Genomic DNA, 22,604 nt, shown 5'->3' with positions numbered 1-22,604 from the left:
CATGGGTGGGTGAGTGGGTGTCTGGTCACCACTTTTGAAGGGCTGGCAGACCTTTTGGCGAGGGAACAAGCCCTTGGTATTTTGCCTGAGGACATGAGGATCTGGTTGGCAGATAAGAGTATGTATTACTGCAAATGAGTTGGGGAAAAAGGGAGACCTATACCTAGTAAACAGGGCATCACTGCACATGAAAGGGATACCCAGTGCTGCACATGGGTCTAAGGGAACCCATGCTAGGCAGCCTAAACCACCCCAACAGAGTCTGTCAGTAACAGGGGAAGCCACTAGTTCATGTACACAGCCAGGATCAAGGGTTACATGTTTTAATGTAGCCTATAGATGTCCATGGAGGCAAGGTAGGGAACAAAAGGTGGGAGAGCCAGTAAGTGAGAATGACAAAATGACAGCAGTAAGTTGCCTGGAGATAACAAGGGTAACAAACTATCACAAGAGTTTATATCCTATCTTAGTAGATGGGAAACAGGCCACTGCTAGGAGAGAAACAGCTTCTGACCTAACCATTGTGAAGCCTGCAATGGTTAAAGACAAGCACTACTTGCTTGGGCAGTCTACTCCAGTCAGAGCTCTAGGAGGGACCCCATTCCAAATACCTTTGGCTAGGGTTCACCTTGACTGGGAGGGTAGAAAAGGAAGCAAGCAAGTAGGTGTGTTTGAGGATATCCCTACAGATGTCCTGCTAAGGAATGATTCTGATAATGCAATACCTTGTGTACATGCAGTCAGGCTTGGAGAAATGCATGTGGGTCTGGTAGCCTGGTGGCTACCAGATAGACTGCACACATGAAACCAGGACTGGTGAGGTGGTTACTTCAGGGAAGGAGCAACCTTGTAGCAGTGAGACTGAAGGTGAGACATATTTGTAATCTTTCTTGATTTCCACATTTCTCTTCATATAGATTTTCATAAATTTCCCGGAATATCCGTAAAATCTCTATAGGACCTCTAGTTATATTTTAAACCAGATAACAGTCAATACCACAGGGAAATAAATGCTCTTGAGCAAGGAACAAAGAAGTAAAATCATAAAATAAAGAACTGCTCAAGACCAACACCATGCAGATGGTAACACACAGCATGCAGCGAGTCTCTTCAGACCAAAACCATGTAGATGGTAACAAACATGGTTTGAAGAAGCCATCTTGGCGAAAGCGCTTACCAGATACCTATTAATAATAAATTGGGTTTTCCAGAAAAAGTTGTGACAGTATTTTACTTTATTGGATTGGATTTATCGTGTATCCTTGGTCTGAAGAGACTTGTCATATCCTGTTTGTTACCATCTACATAGTTTTGGTCTGAAGAGACTAGCTGCATGCTGTGTGTTACCATCTGCATGGTGTTGGTCTTAAGCGGTTCTTTATTTTATTATTCTAGTTATATTTTGTTATATGTTCTCTAAGTTTGGTGACAACTCTTTTAATATTCTGTTGCCTAAGTCCTAAAAGTTTTTGTGCTCTGGAATTGTTATTAAAAAACAGTTGCTTAACTGCAATCTTTCTAAAGTCATGCACATTATCCACATACTCCCTTATTTTCCTTTTAACACTCTGCATTTGCTCCTCCTATTTTTCTGTGCAATTCCTCTTATTTTCTAGTACTTTAACCTTTGTCAGCCTCTGTAAGTAATTTCTATTACTTCTCAAGCATATCTTTTTATCTTTTATTTCAACCATATTTTTAAACTCCATTTCCATTCTATCTCAGATACCAGCTATATTTTCTGAAGAAATTTCTATCTTCCCTGACAACTCTCAGATACATTGCACTACCCATTCCTTAAATTCATCTCCATTTAAGAGGAAACTAGGAAACTGTCAGTGTCTTATTTTTACTTCATTACCCTGCAATTTTATGTTATTTTTTTATTGGGTCATGATCACAAATAATTATTTGATGTGTGTTGGAGCTTTCAATTAAATGCACATATTGCTGTGAAATATAATTTCTGTCTAGTCTAGCCCAGCTATTGTGCCTTGGGAAATAATATATAAATTCTGTTTGAGTCCCTACTACTTAATCCACATCTTCAGTACTAAATATTTTCATAAATTTCTTCAGAAATCTACCCTCTTTTGTTATATTGTCCCTTCTAGGTATCTCATGATACATCCTCACTATTGCAAATCAAATTCTAGTCCCCACCTATAAATAATATTCCCTACTGAAAGCTAATTAATTCTCCCAAAATGTACTTCAGCTCCATACTAGCAGGTTTCAATGAAATATAAATATGTCATTGTAATCCCCCTCCCTGCCCAGTAGCCACTTACTACCACAAATCAACCATTTTTGTCTTTTTTCCTCATCTATCATGATTGGAACCCACCTAGCAATTAGTATAATTACTCCACTTTTCCTCAGTACCTGATATTCAGCTGAATATCCATTCTGAAATCCTATCTTTGTCATATTCACAAGCTCATTTCTTCCCAAATGTGTCTCCTGCAGCATTGTTGTTTGCACTCTGCATTTCTAAATATAATTCAATACTCTTTCCTTTTTATCTATACCTGTAAGGCCATTCACATTCCAGGATAATATGGGCAGTATAGCCATCATGATAAAAAGTTATTGTTCCCACCTATTATACATTCCAATTTTTTGAATGTGTATTTCCAACCTTTGAGTTACATGCATATATTAATATTTGGAAGACTGATCTTTTGTATAACTGATTCTTCTCATCTCCATCTGAACCTATGTCATGTTTTCCAAGTCTTTTTTTTTTGTTTTAATGAAAACCTCAAACAAAAACTAAATACAAAGCAGTCCCATCCCCTATTAACGTGGAACAGATACACAAAACTATGTACATTTTCAAAGCATGAAGCTTCACTTTCCAGAAGGGAACATTTGTCCCAAACTGCCGGCTGCACTTACCTCCTTATCTAAACTAAAATTAAGGTTACACATGCTAAAGTACATGCTATAGTCTGTGCTTTCATTCACACTGATTGCTATCTGTTCTTTTCTTATCTCTTTACCCCTCTCAGATATGAAAAATAGTTTGCATGCTTTCAGAAAACACTATCTTTTAGCCCTAAGAAAAAGTGCACTGGCTATCTTTAAGTAAAACTAAATTGTGCACTGTTCTGTTAACTGCATTAAAGTCTTAAGGCTGTTAGGAAGGCTACCCCTTATTCACTTCACATAATTTCAGACTTAACTTTTTCATTGAACTGCTTGCCTTTTTACCTTTAAATTTTGCATTTCCCTCAGAAAAGAATTCTCAAGATTAACTGTTTGCACCATCAGACAGGTTGTCTCCATGAAAATGTACTCAGCAGTGAATCTTTGTAAATTTCACTCAGAAAAAAACACAGCTACCCTCAGCTGCAGACAGCTCAACTCCAGTGAACATTTGCCAGTACAAAGCAAACAAAACAAGTTGTAAGAAGCTTAGCATTTTCATAGCTTTCATTATTTTGTCTTATTTTTAAAGTCCACATGCTTACAAAAACCCTGTTTACAGCTTATGCCAAAGGTAGTAATCTAGATGTTCACCCTTGCAAAATAAAAAGTGAAAATATTCTAATTCTACATATAATATAATCAGTGCACCTTTACACACAACCCCCTCCCCTGCAACCCAAGATCACAGCATATGAACATTAAACTTGCTTTTTTCCCACCTTTTTTATCTTGTTGCACTGGAAAACCTATATTTTGTTACAGCTAAAAAAAGCACTTGTTTACTTTAAAATCTTCAACACATACAATACTTACTGAAAAAACTCCTCTGCATTGAAAATACCCCTGATTACACACTGTTTTACATTACATAACATGCAGTTTATATCATTAAATGTTTTATACAAATACTAGTAAGACCAAAAATTGTTTTACCTATAGTTACTTTTCTCCCTTTAGTATCCTTCTGAGCATTAATGATATAATGTGGGGTGTATGCTTTATAGCCACCCACAAGTTTAACAAAGTCAACAATATCCAGTGTTTCTCAGCCACTTTTTCTTGCAAAACTATATTTTACAAATGTGATAAGATACTGTTATAGTCTTCCATTTATTCACTAATTTCAGAGTTGCTGGTCTTGTTCCTGTTCATCTCCATCTTCCAACACCAGACTCTGGTTCAAGTCCAAAGTACTGCTGATTCTTTTAGTCAAGTCTGTACCACCCCACACTCAGGTATCATAGATAAACTATACCAGCTAAATGTTAACCCCCTGTGTAACTCACTGGATATCAAATTTTATCACAATAAGGGTACAGGAAATTTGGGTGGGCTGCTCTACCTCCTCTAAAAGACCTGTCACTAGCAGTATACCTCAGGGTTTAGGCCTTAGGCCACTCCTCTTTAGCATTTAATTCTCAGAGGTCAAAACTACTTTTAACAGTTTAGGGTTGACCAGGTTTGCAGATGAGTGTAAACTTGGTTTCATCATAAATTCTCCAGAGGACACCAAGAGTTTCCAAGAAGGCTCTTCCCCAGAGTTATAGCTAGTGTCAGAATCACGGACTAAAATGTAATACCACGAAATGCATAATAGTATCCTTCAAATAAGCACGACATTCATTGTAACTATCACACTGACAACAGATTCCTGAAAATTAATCCAGTAGATAGGGATCTGGGAACCTATGTAGACAATAAACTATCCTTTGATTGCCACATAATATTATAAAAAACATGTTTTCTTAATTGTACAGCTTATTTCTAAGGTACAGTGTCCAGGTCCAGGGATGTGATCATCCCACTGTATTCCTCATTTATTAGGCTGATCACTGAGTATAATTCCCTTTTAGTATGTATGTATGTGTCCAAACATTTGACACAACTTGAATGCTCACAGTGCTTTCTTATTAAAAGAATCAAGAGCCTAAAAAACAAAAACAATGCAGACCATCTCAAGGACGTGGCTCTCTTCTCAGTGTCATACAGGATACTGAGGGGTTATAGCTGCCTAGTGTACAGACCCTCAACAAACCCTATCCTGTCAGACATTCTGCACATTCACAAATACATTGGGGATATAAACAATCAAGAGATATACATCTCTTTTATAGCATAAAGAGAACATGCTGAAGGGATGGATATGTATCACAGATAATACCACTTCTTTGGAATATCCTTCCTCTCCTCATAAAGCAAAGTATTTTTCTTTCACTACTCATACATAACCTGGAGGAATAGATGGGTAAATGCAAATTCATCCCTGATTTACCACCCGTAAATCTCATGGATCGGAGCAACATATAAATATTCTACTTGTCTCTGGGTTATCCATAATTAGAATATAAGGACTAAATACTTTCTGAAAATGTATGGCTAGGCTTCTAAAGATCCTCATGGATCAACAGCCTTGTAAATACCTAGGAACCTATGAACACTATTCTAAATCACTATGTAGTAGAGGAAAGCTATAAAAGATTAGACCCGATGGACACAAGACTTGAAGAACTATGAAAAGAAGCTTGTGATATTGTCCAGGAGATGGCAACACAAATATTCCAAATAGAAATAAGATTAAGAAATATCTGTCTGTGTAGTTTTTAGAAGTTGCTAAGGAATGAACTAGAACAAAAAACAATGTTGACTGGGACGCCATATAACTCATGCACTCAAGTCACTCCACAACAAGTACAAATATGACTTTGTCATTGTCCATGTTGGAGTGAATGACTTGAGACGAACCTCCCTGGACTACATGAAAAGAGACATGGAAGAGTTCTTGGATCATGTGGCCCAGGCAGGTATGATCCTAGCCCTGAGTAGCATCCTGCCTTCGTCCAGAATGATACCACAATATAAGGACAAAATGATTGACTTCAACAATTGGCTAAGCTTCTGGTGTCATTCAAAGGGGATCCAGTATCTGTCTGCCTGGGATGACATGATTGACAGACCATGACGCTTTGCCAGAGATGACCTGCACCTGTCGCTCCTGGGATTCAGGTTACTGGCAAAGGCTCTTGCCACCCATATAGTGCCTTTTTTAGGCAAAGTTCAAAGGACAAAACCACCACCGTAACAGGTACAAGCATGCAAAATCTGAAGGTAATGCTACTCAGCGCTAGAAGTCTAAACCTCAAAATGCATCTCTCGAGGCACTCCTAAAAATGGAGAACATCGATATCTGTGCAGTAACAGAGACCTGGTTCAAGGCTCCAGAGAGCACCCTTGCAATACCGGGCCACAAGTCTTACCACACTTTTCGGCCACCAAACCAGGATCGAAACACTAAAGGTGGAGGAGTGTCCATATTCACCAAGGATATTCACACCACCAGGTTAGTTGCCCAACACAATGCATCTGAAATTCTCCAGGTGCAACTAACACTAGGTAAGACTGCAATCCAAATTGTAGCTTGCTACAGATCCCCCACCATGCCTCAAGATTCTCACCACATCTTTCTAAACATACTGGAAAATATTAATATACAACCAAACACCCTAATACTGGGTGATTTCAACTACCCTGCCATTAACTGGGAAAACTACTCGTGTACCAACACCTTTGCCCAACGGTTCTTGGAATTCATAAATTCCAATGCCCTGGATCAACTAATCCATAGCCCACCAGGGGCTCCAATATCCTAGACCTGGTCATTACCAACATGGGAAATTGATGCTCCACACCTATGGTCACCCCCTCGTTGGACAGGTCAGACCATAAGCTAATCACCCTTAACATCTACATCCCACCCCCACCCCCCAGTAAGGAAACCTTCATAAAAAACTTCTCCAAAGCCAACTTCATGCTACTCAAGTCAGAAGTTACAAACTTCATGACACCCATGCAGCTGGGAACTGAAAGTTCAACTGCTGAGTCCTACACTAAGGCACTGTACGAGCACAGCCACTCATGCATGAATCGTGCCATCCCAAATAGAACCAAGATGCTCTCCTCCAAAAAAAGGAAGCCAATCTGGTGGTCCCCTGCCATAAACAAACTTTACAACAAAAGGAAGAAACTGTTGCAGAAAAAAGGAAAATGCCAGGATGCAAAAAACTCCCTTACCAGCCTCAGTAAGAAGCTGAGATCCCTCATAAAATCTTCAAAAGCTAGTTATGAAAATAAAATTGCCAAAGATTCTAAAGACAACCACAAGGCATTCTATAACTATGTCAAGAATCTAAATAGCAATGCTCAGATCTGCTCTGAGCTACAACAGAATGGCATTAAATATACTGATCCCAAGGATATTGCCAATATACTGGCAGATCGATTCAGTGCCAACTTCACCCCCCTCTCACCCCCCTAAATGGACCATCTCAATATCAGAAGATTGCCAAATTCCGGTAATAATGGCCACACAGGTAAAAAACCCACTCTCCAAAGTTAAGAATACAGCATCCATGGGACCAAATGACATCCCGGGCTGTGTACTACATGAACTACAAAATGAACTGGCACTCACCTAAGTGTCATGTTTAATCATACCCTCACCTCAGGCTTCATGCCCACTGAGTGTTGCACAGCTACAGTTATCTCACTCCACAAGGGGTGATCCACCTTGGATCCCGGGAACTACCGCCCCGTCAGTCTGATGAGCCTGATCTGCAAGGCCATGGAACGTATTATCATGGAACTTATAAACAAAGACATTGGCAACCTTAAAACACTGGACCCCACCAAGTTTAGGTTTGTGAAGGGCCAATCTTGTCTTCTGAACCTGATTGACTTCTTTGAATCAGTCTCCAGAGCCATGGATGAGGGTAAGGCAGTCCACACAGCCTATCTGGACCTCGCCAAGGCCTTTGATACCATCCCACACTCTGGAATCATAGATAAACTTACTAAGCCTGGCATTAATCCCTATATCACTCGATGGGTTGCCAACTGGCTTACTGACGGACCCACACTGTAAAAGTAGCAGACTCCAAATCCAGCTCCAGACAAGTGACAAGTGGAGTACCTCAGGGTTCAGTCCTGGGACCTCTCTTGTTTGGCATCTACTTCTCTGAAGTACAGGCCAACACTAAGGGACTCTGGCTAACAAAGTTTGCAGATGACTGCAAACTGAGAGCCATTATTGAATCCCCAAATGATGTTGATACTCTACAAACGGGCCTTACAGAAACAGATGTTTGGTGCCAGAGCCATGGGCTCAAGCTCAATGCCAAAAAATGTATAGTTATCCCCTTTGGGAAAAAAACATGTACCTGTGAATTACCACATAGGTGGCAGTACACTAAACACCAAAAGTGTGATAAGAGACTTAGGGACACAAATGGATAGTGGTCTCACCATCAATAACCACATCGCCAGAACAGTCAGGAAATCCTTCTATGTGGCACACCTCATCACTAAGGGCTTTTCATCCAGAAAAAAGGAGGTCATTGTTCCACTGTACTCATCCCTCATTAGACCCATTATAGAATACAATGCCCCATTTGGTATGTACCTCTCAAGACATCTGCAACAACTGGAAAGGCCGCAAAAATACCTCACTAAAAGAGTCACAGGCCTAAAGCAGATGCCCTATGCTGACCACCTTAAAAACTCCAACTATACTCTGTCGCATATCGTCTACTCCGAGGCGATCTCTGCCTAACATACAAGGCCATGTCAAACCCAGAGCTGTTGGACATGCTACACTTAAAGAAATCCCAATCCCTCAGAGCCACATGCTCCAGGGATCTAAACCTTGTCATCACAATAAACAAAACATGCTGGAGGGATAGGTTCCTGACCCAGAGACTCCCCAGACTCTGGAGTAGACTGCCTATACATGTCAAACAGAGCACTACTTTGGCCTTCTTCAAAAGGAACTTTGATGACTGGATAGGAGAAAGGAAATTCACCCCAGGGATCACATCAGTCACCCTGCTAGACAGGGGTCCAGGGAAGTAAATAGTGTGGAAAGAAATAACCAGGGAATTGTTATGGCTAGGCTTGTATAGGCCCTAGAACTGATAGCCTAGTACCAACCTATGAAACATATTGAACTGAATGCAAAGCTTCACAAAATAGTACAAATTAATAATGAGGCATATTTGAATGAGCAGTACAAAAAATGGAAGAAGATAATAGAATGAGGGAAGAAAACAAGAGATTTAACACAATTCTCAATATTAAAAGAAACTTTTAGGTAAAAATTAATATAATAAAATACAAAGGTAAGAGTGGCCTACTGGAAGGAAAATATATTAAGAAGAAGTGGCAGAAATATACAGAAGAACTATATAAGGAGGATCCTGCCATCTGTGAGGTCTGTAGTGGCATATTGTTTGATCTAGGATGAGACATCCTTAAAACTTGAGTTAAATGGATCATAGAAAACCTTGTGAATAACAATGCTGCAGGGACTGACTGATTTTTTTGCGGAATTGTTTAGAATACTGGAAAGGTATGCTGTTACAGTGTTACTTGGAATTTACCATCATATTTAGAAGTGGCCATTGGGTTAGAAAAGGTAAACCTTTATTCCATCTCAAAAGGGTCATTTTTAAAGTAGCCACATTATCAAACAGTTTTAGTTGTTTCACAAGCAAGCAATGCCATGTTCAAGATCTTGTAAGCTAGGCTCCAGCAATATCTGGTCTACTATCAGATGTACAAGCTGGTTTTAGAAGGGGACAGAGGCTCCAGAAATAACATTGCCAGCATCTGCAAGATAAAGAGAGAAAATGAGTGGCTGAAAAACATGTACTTCTGTTTACTGACTACTCTAATGCAACTGACTGTATGGACCATAACAAAGTATGGCATGTCCATAAAGAAATGGAGATACCGGGTCACCTTATTCGACACCTGAGCAATTTGTAAAAAAAAAAAAAGTATAGTTAGAAGTGAATATTTAACTGTCTGGTTCAAGAATGGAAAATGAATGAAACAAGGCTGCAGATTTCCACTACTTATTTTAATTTTATGTTGAACGTCATGCATAATGGTGGGTTAGATGAATCAGATTTGGAATCATTTGTCAGAAGAAATATTAACAACCTCAGACAGGCAGAAGTTACACTCTAATGAACAAAAATGAGAAAGAATTGAAGATCCTGTTGATGAATGAGAATGGAGGAAGTACAAAAGCTGAATGGTTATTCAACATTAAACAATCTAACATTATGTTATTCTGCCCTGTCTGTTATTTGCAAACAGATGGTTAAGAAGTGAAGCCAGTGACAGAGTTTATTGTTCTGGGCTCAAAGATCCCTGCAGATGGAGATTTCAGCCATAAAATTAAAAGAGACTTCCTGCTTGGAAAGAAAACGTTGGCAAGTCCAGATAAGATTTTAAAGAGCAAACGTCAGACTGTCAGCAAAGGTCCACATAGACAAAGCTATTCTTTCTCGAGTGATAACATATGGCTGTAAGAGATGAACTCTAAGGCTATGCTCCAGAAAACAATTGCTTGTGAACTGTTATACTAGGAAAAACTTTTGAGAATGTCATGAAATAGAAGAAGATCAAATTGGTCAATAACTAAGGAAATAAACCCAGATTGCTCAATGGAAAATCTGATAGTAAATTGACATTCATATATGTTGGCCACATAATTTGAAGATATGATTCATTAGAGACTATAATGAAGCTGAGAAATATCAAAGACAGAAGTGACTAAGATGGATCGATTGTATTACTGAAGTAAGAAATCTGACTTTCCAAAAATGTAAAGTAGCTTTTTCAGATAGGTATTGTATGTAAAAGTTCTCTAGAGTACAAAGTGTTGAATTCAACTAAGTACATACAAACGTGTGTGTGTATGTGTGTGTGTGTGTGTGTGTGTGTGTGTGTGTGTGTGTGTGTGTGTGTGTGTGTGTATATATATATATATATATATATATATATATATATATAGGTTTACATGGATTTGGTTGTACGGCCAATTGTCGAACAGGGTGTTCTTTGAACTTATATGTCGAAGATTTAGATGTTGAACGGTCAGAATGTCATATAAAATTTGAAATTTGACATTTCTGACTGCTCTACCACCTAAACAAGTGCTTCCATGGGTCAAAAAGGGGGGAAGTTTGGCATTTCGATATAATTGCGTTCACAATTATGCAGAACTGGTGTTCTGCAGTCGAACATGTTGTGTTCGACAATTGGCCTTACGACTAAATCAATGCATACCATATATATATATATATATATATATATATATATATATATATATATATATATATATATATTCACACAAGATGGGCAGGCATGGACAAATTACTCTTTGTAGTCTGTCTAATAACTGAAAAAATGCTCACTAAAATAATTATTTAAAGGTGTTTGTAATGACTATTAAAAATAAAGATCAGCAGTGAAGTAATTTCTTAGCAGCATGTACAATGTTGCCATATTCTACCTAGTATTAACTTTTACTGCACCATTAAAACTACTCTTTAATGGACTACTTTTAAAAACTTGACAGAAATATTTTTGACACCTTTCTTGGTACTGGCTGTGACTTTATATTTTTTTAAGTATCATAGTTCACTATATTCTCTGATGCTTCAGAATCTGCCAGCATCTTTGCTCCTTGATCAAGTGATTTTAAAGTTGTCACTGATCTGACATTTCTTTTATCACATTCGCTTTGTATGCATATGCAAAGACAAAATTGCCAGTGAGAACTCGGCTCTTAGGTGTTAGACTAATTTTTTTAAATCGTGTCTTTCTTATATATTCAGTTCTGAATTATTTATTCATGTTCTGTTGCAGTCCTTATAAGTCACTTTTTGAAGTTAATTTTGTATTTCTCCTGCATAACTTAGCAAAATAATTTTGCTTTGTAAAAAATGGTACATATGCTGCTTGTTGCTTGGCAGTCCCCCCTTATGTGGATAATTTCACCACAATATTTACAGACATTTCTTGTTTCATTGTTTATATCTAAACCTGAACTCATTCATCTTGTACATTTCATTTTCCTTTGCATGTACAGCTCTGTATCACTTATATTTAATGAACACATTTAAGTCAATGAAATGACACACTCCCTAAACTTTTTAGACTTGCTCTGTGCTCATCTATGAATTCATCTTTCTCCTGAACTGCATTTCTGAATTCAAAACAACTCTCACTTTAACATCACAGAAAAAGACAACACCACTATATACCCAACTGAACACACCAAATTGCTAGGAGTGGAAATAGACAATAAACTAAAATTTGACATTCACATATCCATGACCATAAAAAAAGTCCACAAAAAACTAGGAGCATTATACAGAAATAAGCAACTTCTCACCAAAGCAGCAAAGATTTCAATAGCAAATTCCCACCTTATCTCCACCCTACTTTATGCCTCTCCAATATATACCAACCTAAGGCAATGCAATCTAAACAAGCTAGAGACATGCTACTACAAAATCGCCAAATTCACCACAGGGGCATCCTACCATAGTCACCACTGTCTCTCACTTGCTGAACTGGGCTGGCATGAACTCCCTCACCTCCTTCAATGGTATCAACTCTCACTCGCCCACAAACTAGTAAACCATCCACTAAATGTCCCATCCCTCCAGAATCTACTCCAACTCTATCGCACCACCAGACCACTAAGATCCAGCAACAAAAATCACTTGCAGATCACTAAAGCCAATAACTCTGCTGGTGAAGCACTATTCTCTTGCACCATAGCCAAATTATGGAACTCCCTCCCACCCACAATTACCTCCATACCATCATGCACCCACTTCAAAACTTTACTAAAAGTGTACCTAAAAACATGCTGGCTATGCCCTTGCAACTCCCACTCTAATATCACCCACCCCATTCAACCACTACCTTTCTTTCCACTCCACTAACTACCTTGATTATAGCAAGCTCAGATGCTCATAAGCCTAGTACTTATTATGCAGCAGGAACTTCTTATTGTAACATTTGTTAATGTCTGTTATGTACTTCACAGGTAAAGATTCTAGTTGTCTACTGATGTACTATGTTCTTCATCTGTAAATATGTTGTAAGTAATTGCTATGTAAATTGTTAATCGCTATGTAATCCAATGTAACTACTGTCTGTTTATTTTAACTGTGGAGCTTTTCTCCCCGGGCCTCCGCTGAAAATGGACCTATGTCCAGTTGGACACTCCCGATCAACAAATATAAATAAATAAATAAATAAATAAATAAATTTTAATTCATTTTCTGTGCACTTTCACTATTGTACTTTCTTCTCTCTCTCTCTCTCTCTCTTTGTGTCTTTCATAGTAATGCTTTGTTAATGCTTTTGAAGAGAAAGTCTTAGTATTTGAAGTGCCTTCTTTGTACCAGCTTGAAGCTTGTATCAGTTTATTTGTTGTACTTTGAGGCAGCAGCTACTCTGAATGACTAACATGACAAAAACAAGGGATGCTTCAGTCAAAAATCTTACTATAACTTACTAACCTGGACTTCTTTTACATTGTCTGCTTCCTTATGTCTTTCATCCTCATCACCTGTATCTTTATGTTGTCATCTGAGGACCATTTGGTTAGGTGGCTAAGATACTGCAGACAGTAAGAGCACTGATGCACAGTAGGGGTCACCACTTGGTATTGCTACCAGTACAGGCCTGTAAGCAGCTAAAGGACTGAAGTCCAAGCTATCAGCCACTTGAATGAGCATAGTTTAACCTACAGATATGATAAGGTGCTGCGGTGAATAAGCATGGTTTCCTTTAAGATACATCTCTTTAAGTGGTGTACTTGCATCTTCATGGAGGCTAAAATCATGACAAACATCTGCTCTTGTGATTCTATTTTCTCTATTTATTTTCTTTTCATATATTCATTTAACAAATATGTTAATTGGCATTTCAGCCCCTTTTAGGAATGTCCTAGGTTACAAGGGCCATGGTAAATGTAATATAAATAGTTTAGTGTAGCCAATCATCTATCACATGGAGGAGGGAAAGTGGAAGGGGGAACAGTAGTACTTGGAGAAAATCCATCTGACTGGGACAGTGTACACATTCTGTATAGAAAGGGATACTGAACCTCAGACCCTAGAAACTGAGAAGTAGAAATCTTATGAGTGAACCTACCATTACCTGTAGGAACAGATATGTGTCACAAAGGATTTACATGCTCTGGAATAGGCTTCCTATTCACGTGAAGCAGAGTCCCTCCTTAACCCTATTCAAATGTGACCTTGACCACTGGATGAGAAATTGCAAATTCATCCCTGGGCTGGCCACAATTTCTTTATAGACAGAGGCCAGTAGTAATCATTCCATAACTATCATAAATTCATCCCCAAGCTGGTCTCCCTATGTCTCTTATAGACCAAGGCCAACAGTAAACATTCCCTAACTGACATAGCCCGCCCACATAACTTTTTAGCAAACTCATAACATACTCCTACTAACTAACATACCCCTCCTAACAAACATACCCCACCAATTAAGTTGCACATATTACTAGTGGATGCAATTGTGTTGGGGCGTGTGTCTAGGTTTACAAAGGCCCTGGTGGTCATTAGCCTAGAACATAACTTTGAACCTATGAACATAGCAGTAATGAGAACTGTGGATCTTGCATGAGACTATACATACTGATTTTCCACACCCAAAGTGTGAACACACTGGATTAATCTAATATTTGACTGATAAATTTTCACAATAGTACTGAAATGGTGTCTTAGAATGAATCTCTGTTGCTGGGTTGACTAATCAAGAATAAGCTGGTGGAACTTGCATTATTCCAGCAACTGTACCAAGTCAGGACAACTTCCACAATAGCCTGTCACTAATCAATTGTTTTTTAAACACACATTTCAGCTAGTGGATCTCAGCCATTCAGGTTAGGTCTGCCTGTATCCACATTGATAGATATGTCTCTTTTCTGGGGTTACCCAGAAGCATTAGCTGGTATCATGATATGCTCTTAGTCATGTAGTTTGCAAGCAGGGATGATAAAAATCAAAATTAAGACTGCAGGATGAAGCTCATTAACAGCTCCTTCTTTTAATCCTCTATGATAAACTGTTAGATATCCTGAAGATATAGTACATCTGGTCATTGCTTTTGTCTCTACTGGCTGCCCTCTTGTAGTTATTATGATTCCATATTTCAACTAATTATTATCTTATTCATTTTCAACTGGTGAGAGTGAATTCTGACAGAATCTTCTTATGTGGCGATGCATTTAGGATCTCACCTCCCTACTGTTTTTAAGTCTACTTGGAATTATCGTGACCCTAAATATAAATGAGTAGTCTCACTCGCTCTCTTTATCAGGTCAATATGGCATAGCACTGTCACTCATTTTTATTTTCCATGTTGACCTACATTTCTGCAACATAATTTCTAGCGAGAGTCTTCCTCTCAAATGAACTGCTTCATGCCAAGATACCAAATAGTTTGTGAGGATGTGTGTCTATAGTCCTCTACTATGCATACATGTATACTGAGAATTTACTGCCTAACCCCCCCCAACACTAATACTAGATACTTTGAGCTTCCTTCTTCAGATAACTTGCTTCACTTAACCATCACTTGCATGTTTATTTCAACATTGTGTTCTGTTTTACTTGCTAAAAGGAGTTCAGTTTCTACAGTCATTCATTTCCTGTGTGGTACAGCTATTAATCTCAAGAGGGACCAGTGATTAGACTTCAGCTGTGAATTACCATTGGTCATATATTTTGCTCATGTCTGGATCTCATTTGACAGCACTTTCATGCACCTTGATCATATGCTATAGCACAATCTTTCATTTACTTAGAGACATATTTAAACTCTGAAAGTACTTGCACATATATTTGGTGAGACTGTACACACCACTTCTAAATAGCCTTGCTCTTGGTCAGACTATCATTTGGATTAATAGTAACATTACATAGTAGGATTGGATGCCCTTTGTTAAGGGCCTTAAAAGTAGCTGATAAGAGTGGTTGGTGGCAATGAAAACTACCTCATAGTCTGGGCAGAAGGGAGCATAGCTAATAAACTTGTGAAGGCCTGTCCCAGGAGTGACTGTATGTTTACATCTAAATCAAACCTCAAAGAGTGTGAGTGTGTCAGCTACTTGGGCAGGAATATAAAGCACTGATTGGACAGAAAGGGTGCTGGAGGTTTTGGCCTGGCTACTCAGTTGAGATCTCAACCCTATAGCCATGTCACTGGGGAGTCTTACTGGGGATATAGAGAAAAAGGGAGAAACCAGACACAGACTGACTGTGTTCTCTGTGTGCTCCTAAGGGAAATTGCACTGTACTGTGTATGTACTTGTCATCCTCCCAGTGTGTACATCCCCTAGCTGTTGCCAGTGGTGAGGATTGAGGCCCTTTGATTACTGGGCCAGTGCAGGGGTGTCGCATCATCTTTTCAGTATTTTCTTTTCAGGATAATTCTAACTATTGTCACAGCCATTCCTGTATTCTCTCCTTCAATAGATTCAAAGTCAGCATTGAAAAAAAAACTGAGATTCCATTCAGATCTTTGGTAAGAAAGCAGATTTAAGTATACTAATGACTATATATGTCGAGCATACTGTATGGCAGTTTTGCAGTCTATTGTGTAGCATTTTAAATGGATTTTTTTAATTTATGTGGATATTTGTGATACTTTTACAGATTTAATGTATATATTTATATGTGTTATAGTTTTTAAAGATTTTAATATTCATAATTTTTAGGACCAAAAAGCTGCAAAGACGTTATGGGAATGGGCCATATCCTTACTGGCTGGTATACCATATATATGGAGAACTGCAAACCGCTGATGGTGCTCTGTGACTTAGACACTGATGGAGGAGGATGGTTGGTAAGTGTAGTGGCTTGTGTTTGCAGAAATAGACATTACTCAGTTATACAAATTAAGATCTAAAGACAGGAGCTTCTTATTAAGGTTGAGGTACATATAGAATGGTGGCTTATGATATGTGATGGGATGTGAAAGGCCATAGTCAACATGTCTGCCTTCCATACCTCTCAATCTCTTAGTGCATGAAATCTGGACAAAGCCTGATAAAATGGGGGGACAAATGCCCAAAAATAAGGACACATTTTAAATATTGCTCTTATAAACTTAGAAAGTTGCTAGAATAGCAGGTTTTATTTTTAAAATATATTTTCTAAAGGATTTGAAGTCTGAAATTCAAACTGATGTCTTTATTTAGTGACTTCCATCCTCAGATCATCCCAGTGATTTGCCATAAAACCACAAATTTTATGATGAACAGACCAAAAATATGAGCGAAAAATCTGGACATTCCGCGTAAATCTGGACAGTTGAGAGGTATGGTGCCTTCTCTGACAAAGCAACAAGAAATATTTCTTGACATTCATGCATTAGACCCCACTTTAGTTCAGAGGAGAATACTTTGTTTTTTTTTTTTATCATGTGGCCAATCAGATGTTGCAGAAATGCATTACCGTTCTTCACCATGTTCAAATATCTGATTGTCAGTCCTTATTTGATAACCAGAAACATGAAATGAATATAAAGATTTTAATAGCATGCTGTTCAGGGTTGGTGTATGAGTTATGGTGTTTACCTGAGAGACACAATGTACAGAGTTTGAGCCCCAGGGTGGTGTTTATACTACTAGGGGAAATTTGACCAGGACATCAGGGAACTTTCAGTCCTTATAGTTGTTGTGAGTGGGATACATTTTGCATGAGCACTTTCTGTTTCTGTTCCAGGCACAGAGACAGCATGGAGAAACAAGGAGGAAGATGGAGAGAGAAAGAGAGAGAGAGAGAAGGAGATAATAGAGTGGTGAGAGAAATGGAGGAGAAAGCCAATATCAAGACTGGAGAATGAGTATAGGATTCTAGGGAGATGTTTCAAAGAAATCTGTTTGATAGAAATGAGTCAGCAAATGATGAATGTATAATTACAACCCTGCAGTTTGGGGGGTTGTGGGATGATTTTCTTAAATAAATGGTGATGCAGAGTGAACCAGAAAATGAAGGTGTTATTTCCTGGGGGGATATTATGGAGAAATTATTCAAGGAGGATACATACACTAACCTGAAGAATAATGGTTAGAGGGAAAGGAAAATGTGCAGAGAAAGTAAAAGAAGGCAAAAGGGGAGTAACAGAAAAGAAAAAGGAAGAAGAAAATGAAAAATCAAAGTAGGTGGTAAAGATTCAAAGTAAAGAAGACAAAGAAAGGGACAGGTATGAAGTGTGGGACAATTTGATAGTTCCTTTGGGTGTAGAAGTACATGAGGTAAGATCATTTATTCTTTTCAACAAAGAGACATTTTGTAACATTATATGTGAGACTTTTTTTTTCAATGGAACATTTTCTTGGAGAATATGAAAAAAAGAAAGACTGTAACCCATAGAATCTTTATGTGATAAAAACATTTAACAAAGAAACAAAAAAGAAAATGTGTGTACAACTTTGAACAGAGGTAGAAAGAGATACTTTGAAAGGACATTTGAAAACTCTATGTAGAAAGCACTGGATATTGCAAACATTTATGATAAAAGGGGGTTATAGACTGGTGAATGGAACGGTAAGCCTGTGTTAAAAATAGAAAAAGAAAAATTGTACATATACCAAGCATGATAAATGTGGAGGGGGATAGAGGTGTCATAAAATGCTATGGACAACACAAAACAAGTGTTTTTAGGAAAAGAATGACATTTGATAAGTAACTGATAAAAGAAAATGTTATGTTTGTGGGTAAATGGGGCATGATGCAAAAAATGTAAATTGAAATGTTATAAATGTAACAAAATTGGACATTTATGGATGGGTTGTAAAAATGAAAATAAGAGTAAGGAAAAAGAAAAAGAAAGAGAAGACAATGAAAAAGAGAAGTAATTTTAGAAGTATTAGAAATAGAAGAAGAATTAGATGGGAATGAAGAAGGCTCTGGAATAAGTGATGAACAAGACCGAAACTGAGAGATAATAAAAGAAAAAAAAATAATTCTATTGATAAAAGGATAAGGGCAGAAAAAGAAAATATAAAGGGACAAGTACAAAAGAAAAAAGAAAGGAAATTGATGAAAAGGAATAAATATATATATATATATATATATATATATATATATATATATATATATATATATATCTACTTCATATGTTTGACACTTCAAAATGCCAAAATTCATATGGCCGAGACCATATGATTGACATTTGAAATGTCAAACATATGAAACACAAAAGTAACAAACACCAAAGACTTACCTAAACACTGCTGGTGGGGGGGGGCAAGCCCCCCTGCACACCCTTGTGGGGGACTCCACCCCCAGTAACTTAAATATACCAACTCCAAGATTGCACTACAGTGCAGGAATGGAAATCTGTATGGAGATGCTGGTTCCGCATTGTCAGCATTTCAAGTGCCGCTCATATGGTCTCGGCCATATGAATTTCATCATTTTGAAATGTCCACCATGTGAAGGGTACCCATATATATATATATATATATATATATATGTTTATGTGTGTGTGTGTGTGTGTGTGTGTGTGTGTGTATATATATATATATATATATATATATATATATATAGAGAGAGAGAGAGAGAGCTAATGGGGTTGTTATAACAGTTGATGTGTTTGACTCATAGACTCATGGTATAGTGTTTGATTTTCACCTTTGGGATGGGAAATTGGCTAGACTTAAAATGGTCCATTAATGCAGCTAGCCCAGTAATTAGATATGAACTTATGAAACCATGCATCTAAGAAAAAAGGGAAAAATGAAACTTTAGAGTGCATTTTCTGAATGTGATCAGTATTAAGACTATAGTAAGAACAATAGGAATTTTGGAGTGGTGTAATACTTGTGATGTAGATGTAATTATATTAGAAGAGACAAGATTTATAACAAACGAAGAAAGATTACAAACAGATAAATTATGGAGAGGACAGATCTGGAATTTGGGAAATGAGAGATGTGCCAAAATAGGCATAGTCTATAAAAACACAGTAAAGATATTAGATGTAACTTTTGCAAGAAATGGGAAAGTTAACCATTATAGATTTAAAATGGAAAGAACAAGTACACAGGCATATAAAATTATATGTTTATACTAATTGTATATATATTAGACTATGTAGTGATACATATGCATATTATAATAGCAGGAAACTTTAATTGTGATGTAAGTGGCAAGTACAAAAAGAAGAGAAATGATATAAGAAAAAAATGTTAGAAGTTATGTGGTAGGTTAAAACTTTGGGACAAAAATTCATGGACTTACAAAAGGGCTATGTATAGAATTGAAATATATTATTTTATATTATCAGAAGGTTTAGCTATAAAAGTGGAGGTAGTTGAAATAGGATTTTCTGTTCATCTTGCAATATGGCTAGAGATTAAGGATAAAAGGAATATATAAAATAAGGCAAATGAATAAGAAGGATAACAGACAGCATGTAATGAAGAAGGAAAGAAATTAGTAATTCATTTTTGGAAAGATTATATTACTATGAGAACATTTTATGAAAATTGGTCTGAATGGTGGATGATATCTAAGGAAAATATAAAAAATGTTTTTACAGTGGCAATATGATATAAGAAAAACAGATAACACCATAAATAAACATATCATGATATATTGGAAGATTTAGAAAATAATGGCAGAAAGTACTTTGACAAAGAAAAATAATTATATGAAAGAAATAAAGAAAAATACAAAAACTGCTATATAAGCAAAGATTTTTACAAGGAAAAGAGAAGTATTGAGTTACTTAAGCTGATTAGTAAAGGAAGATGGTAATGTAATGAAAGGAATAAAAATGTAAAAGGAGAAACAGAAAGAACTCAGAAAAAGATTATGGATAGTGCAGTACAATAGGTACAAGAATTGTTTAAAGAAAAACAAACATGGACAGTAAAAAGTTAAATGTTACATCCAAGACTCAAACCATTAAGATATGCCAAATGAATTTATTTCATACAAAATCTTGTTGACAGTTTGTATGAAATAATTTTTTTTGGAACATATATCTGGTTTGAGCTTTGGCTATAATGTTTTGCTTTGAAGTTTGTGGAATGCAAAAATTTAACAGAAAATGAGAATAAGGAGTTGGAAAAGGAGATTTCTTTGGATGAGTTAGATAAAGTATTAGGACAAGTAAATGTAGCTTCAGCTGCAGGACCAGATGGAATAAGGTATGACATGTACAGAAATTTATGGGACCAGTAAAAATACTTTTAAAGATTTGAATGAATAGTTAAATGAAGATTTTATGTCTAAAGAATATAATGTAGAAAGAGTTATGTAGTAGAACACTTAAATTCATTTGGAAGAAGGAACCTAGAAGGCAATTAAAAATCTGGAGACAGACAGTATTGAATAATAATGATTATAAGATCTTTATGAAAATAATATAAAAGAGAAAAGAAATTTGAAATGAAAATGGAAAATATTATGGAAGATAGTATATACAGTATAACAGGAGGGTTGTCAAGAATTATTAATGGTAGAGAGATTGTGGATGATATTATGAATAGAAAAGAAAAAGCAAAAATCATGGTATGAGACCTTAATAAGACATTTGATACAATTGGGCATGAAATCTTATGGGGAATAATGAAGGAATATAATATAAGTAAGTTAGGAAATGAAGTATGTCAGCATATAGTAACAGTAATGTAAAAATATTTGCAAATGGCTAGTTAAGCCAAGAAGTGCAAATGAAGAGTGGTGTAAGACAGGAAAACCCAATGAATTGTATACCCTTTGAATGTGAGCATATGTAAAATAAATTACACAATTAAGGAGGTGGGGTATATAACACCCGAAGGTTTAATAATTCCAGTTCTGTTAACATATGCAGATAACATTATAATAATGGCAAAAAACTAAATTTGGATAAAAAAGTAATAATTTGCACACATGAGTGCTTAGAGGTGATAGGGATGGCTTTAAATAAAGAAAAATGTACAGGCATAGGTGATGTAGTAAAGGTAGGGAGTATATATTTTAAAATGAATTAAATTTCTGTGTTAGGTATACAATTTCCAAATTAAGATGTAAACAGAATTCAGTGGGGAAAACAGAATAAATAATAAAAGGAGGGTTTGATAAATTTAATACTAACAGGAAATTAGCATACTTAGCAAGTGTATTTATGTTATCAACAGTATTTGAAAAGGAAATATTGAGATTATTTTTTTTCATTTATAGGGGTTCTACATTAAACTCAATAAAAAGAAGAGATCTGTATGTCAATAAAGAGGAAGGAGGTTTAGGATTAATTAACCCAGTACTATATGTTACTTCATTACATTTCTACAAAGTGTTAATGTGGTTAAATGAAAAGGATGAGAGATTAATAGTAAAACTGTATAAATATAAGTATAATCAATTTTGGGGTATGGTAAATATATGGTATAAAATGTAATGATAAGACATTATTATTTAAAACCATTAGCAAATCTAAGAAGAAAAAAATAAAGCTATAAAAATAAGCAAATTGTATAATCAGCAAGTAGAATATTAAGATTTTTTTGTGGAGACTGGTAATAAATAAATTACCAGTAACGGAGAATATTCCATATAAAAAGAAAAGTGCAAGAATATGTTTACATCGTTGAGAAGAAGAAATTAATGAACATGTGTTTTAGAAATGTAAAAGAGTAAAAAAGTTATGGGGAAAACTATGTAAAGAGTTTTTGAAAGATAAAAGAAGTGGATAAAATAAAAAGGGATACAATTAAATATTATTTATTTATGTATTTATTTATTTAAAAAAAAACATCCACCACGACTGTTGTGAGG

General features: G+C 36.5%; 1 protein-coding gene across 1 annotated transcript in view; it reads left to right on the top strand.

Moving 5' to 3' along the window:
* The window catches only part of LOC122812068 (ficolin-2-like), a 228,680-nt gene that overhangs the window by 46,750 nt on the left and 159,326 nt on the right, over positions 1 to 22,604 (top strand). Inside the window, exon 5 of the mRNA XM_044084335.1 lies at positions 16,547 to 16,674. Coding sequence (XP_043940270.1) covers positions 16,547 to 16,674 — 128 coding nt within the window. The remainder of the gene's footprint in view (positions 1 to 16,546; positions 16,675 to 22,604) is intronic.

This window comes from Protopterus annectens, chromosome 1.part1, assembly GCF_019279795.1.
Source record: "Protopterus annectens isolate FY-2018-M chromosome 1.part1, PAN1.0, whole genome shotgun sequence".
Taxonomy (NCBI): domain Eukaryota; kingdom Metazoa; phylum Chordata; order Ceratodontiformes; family Protopteridae; genus Protopterus; species Protopterus annectens.
The sequence above is the reverse complement of the archived record's forward strand: the minus strand, read 5'-3'. Positions and strand labels throughout refer to the sequence as shown.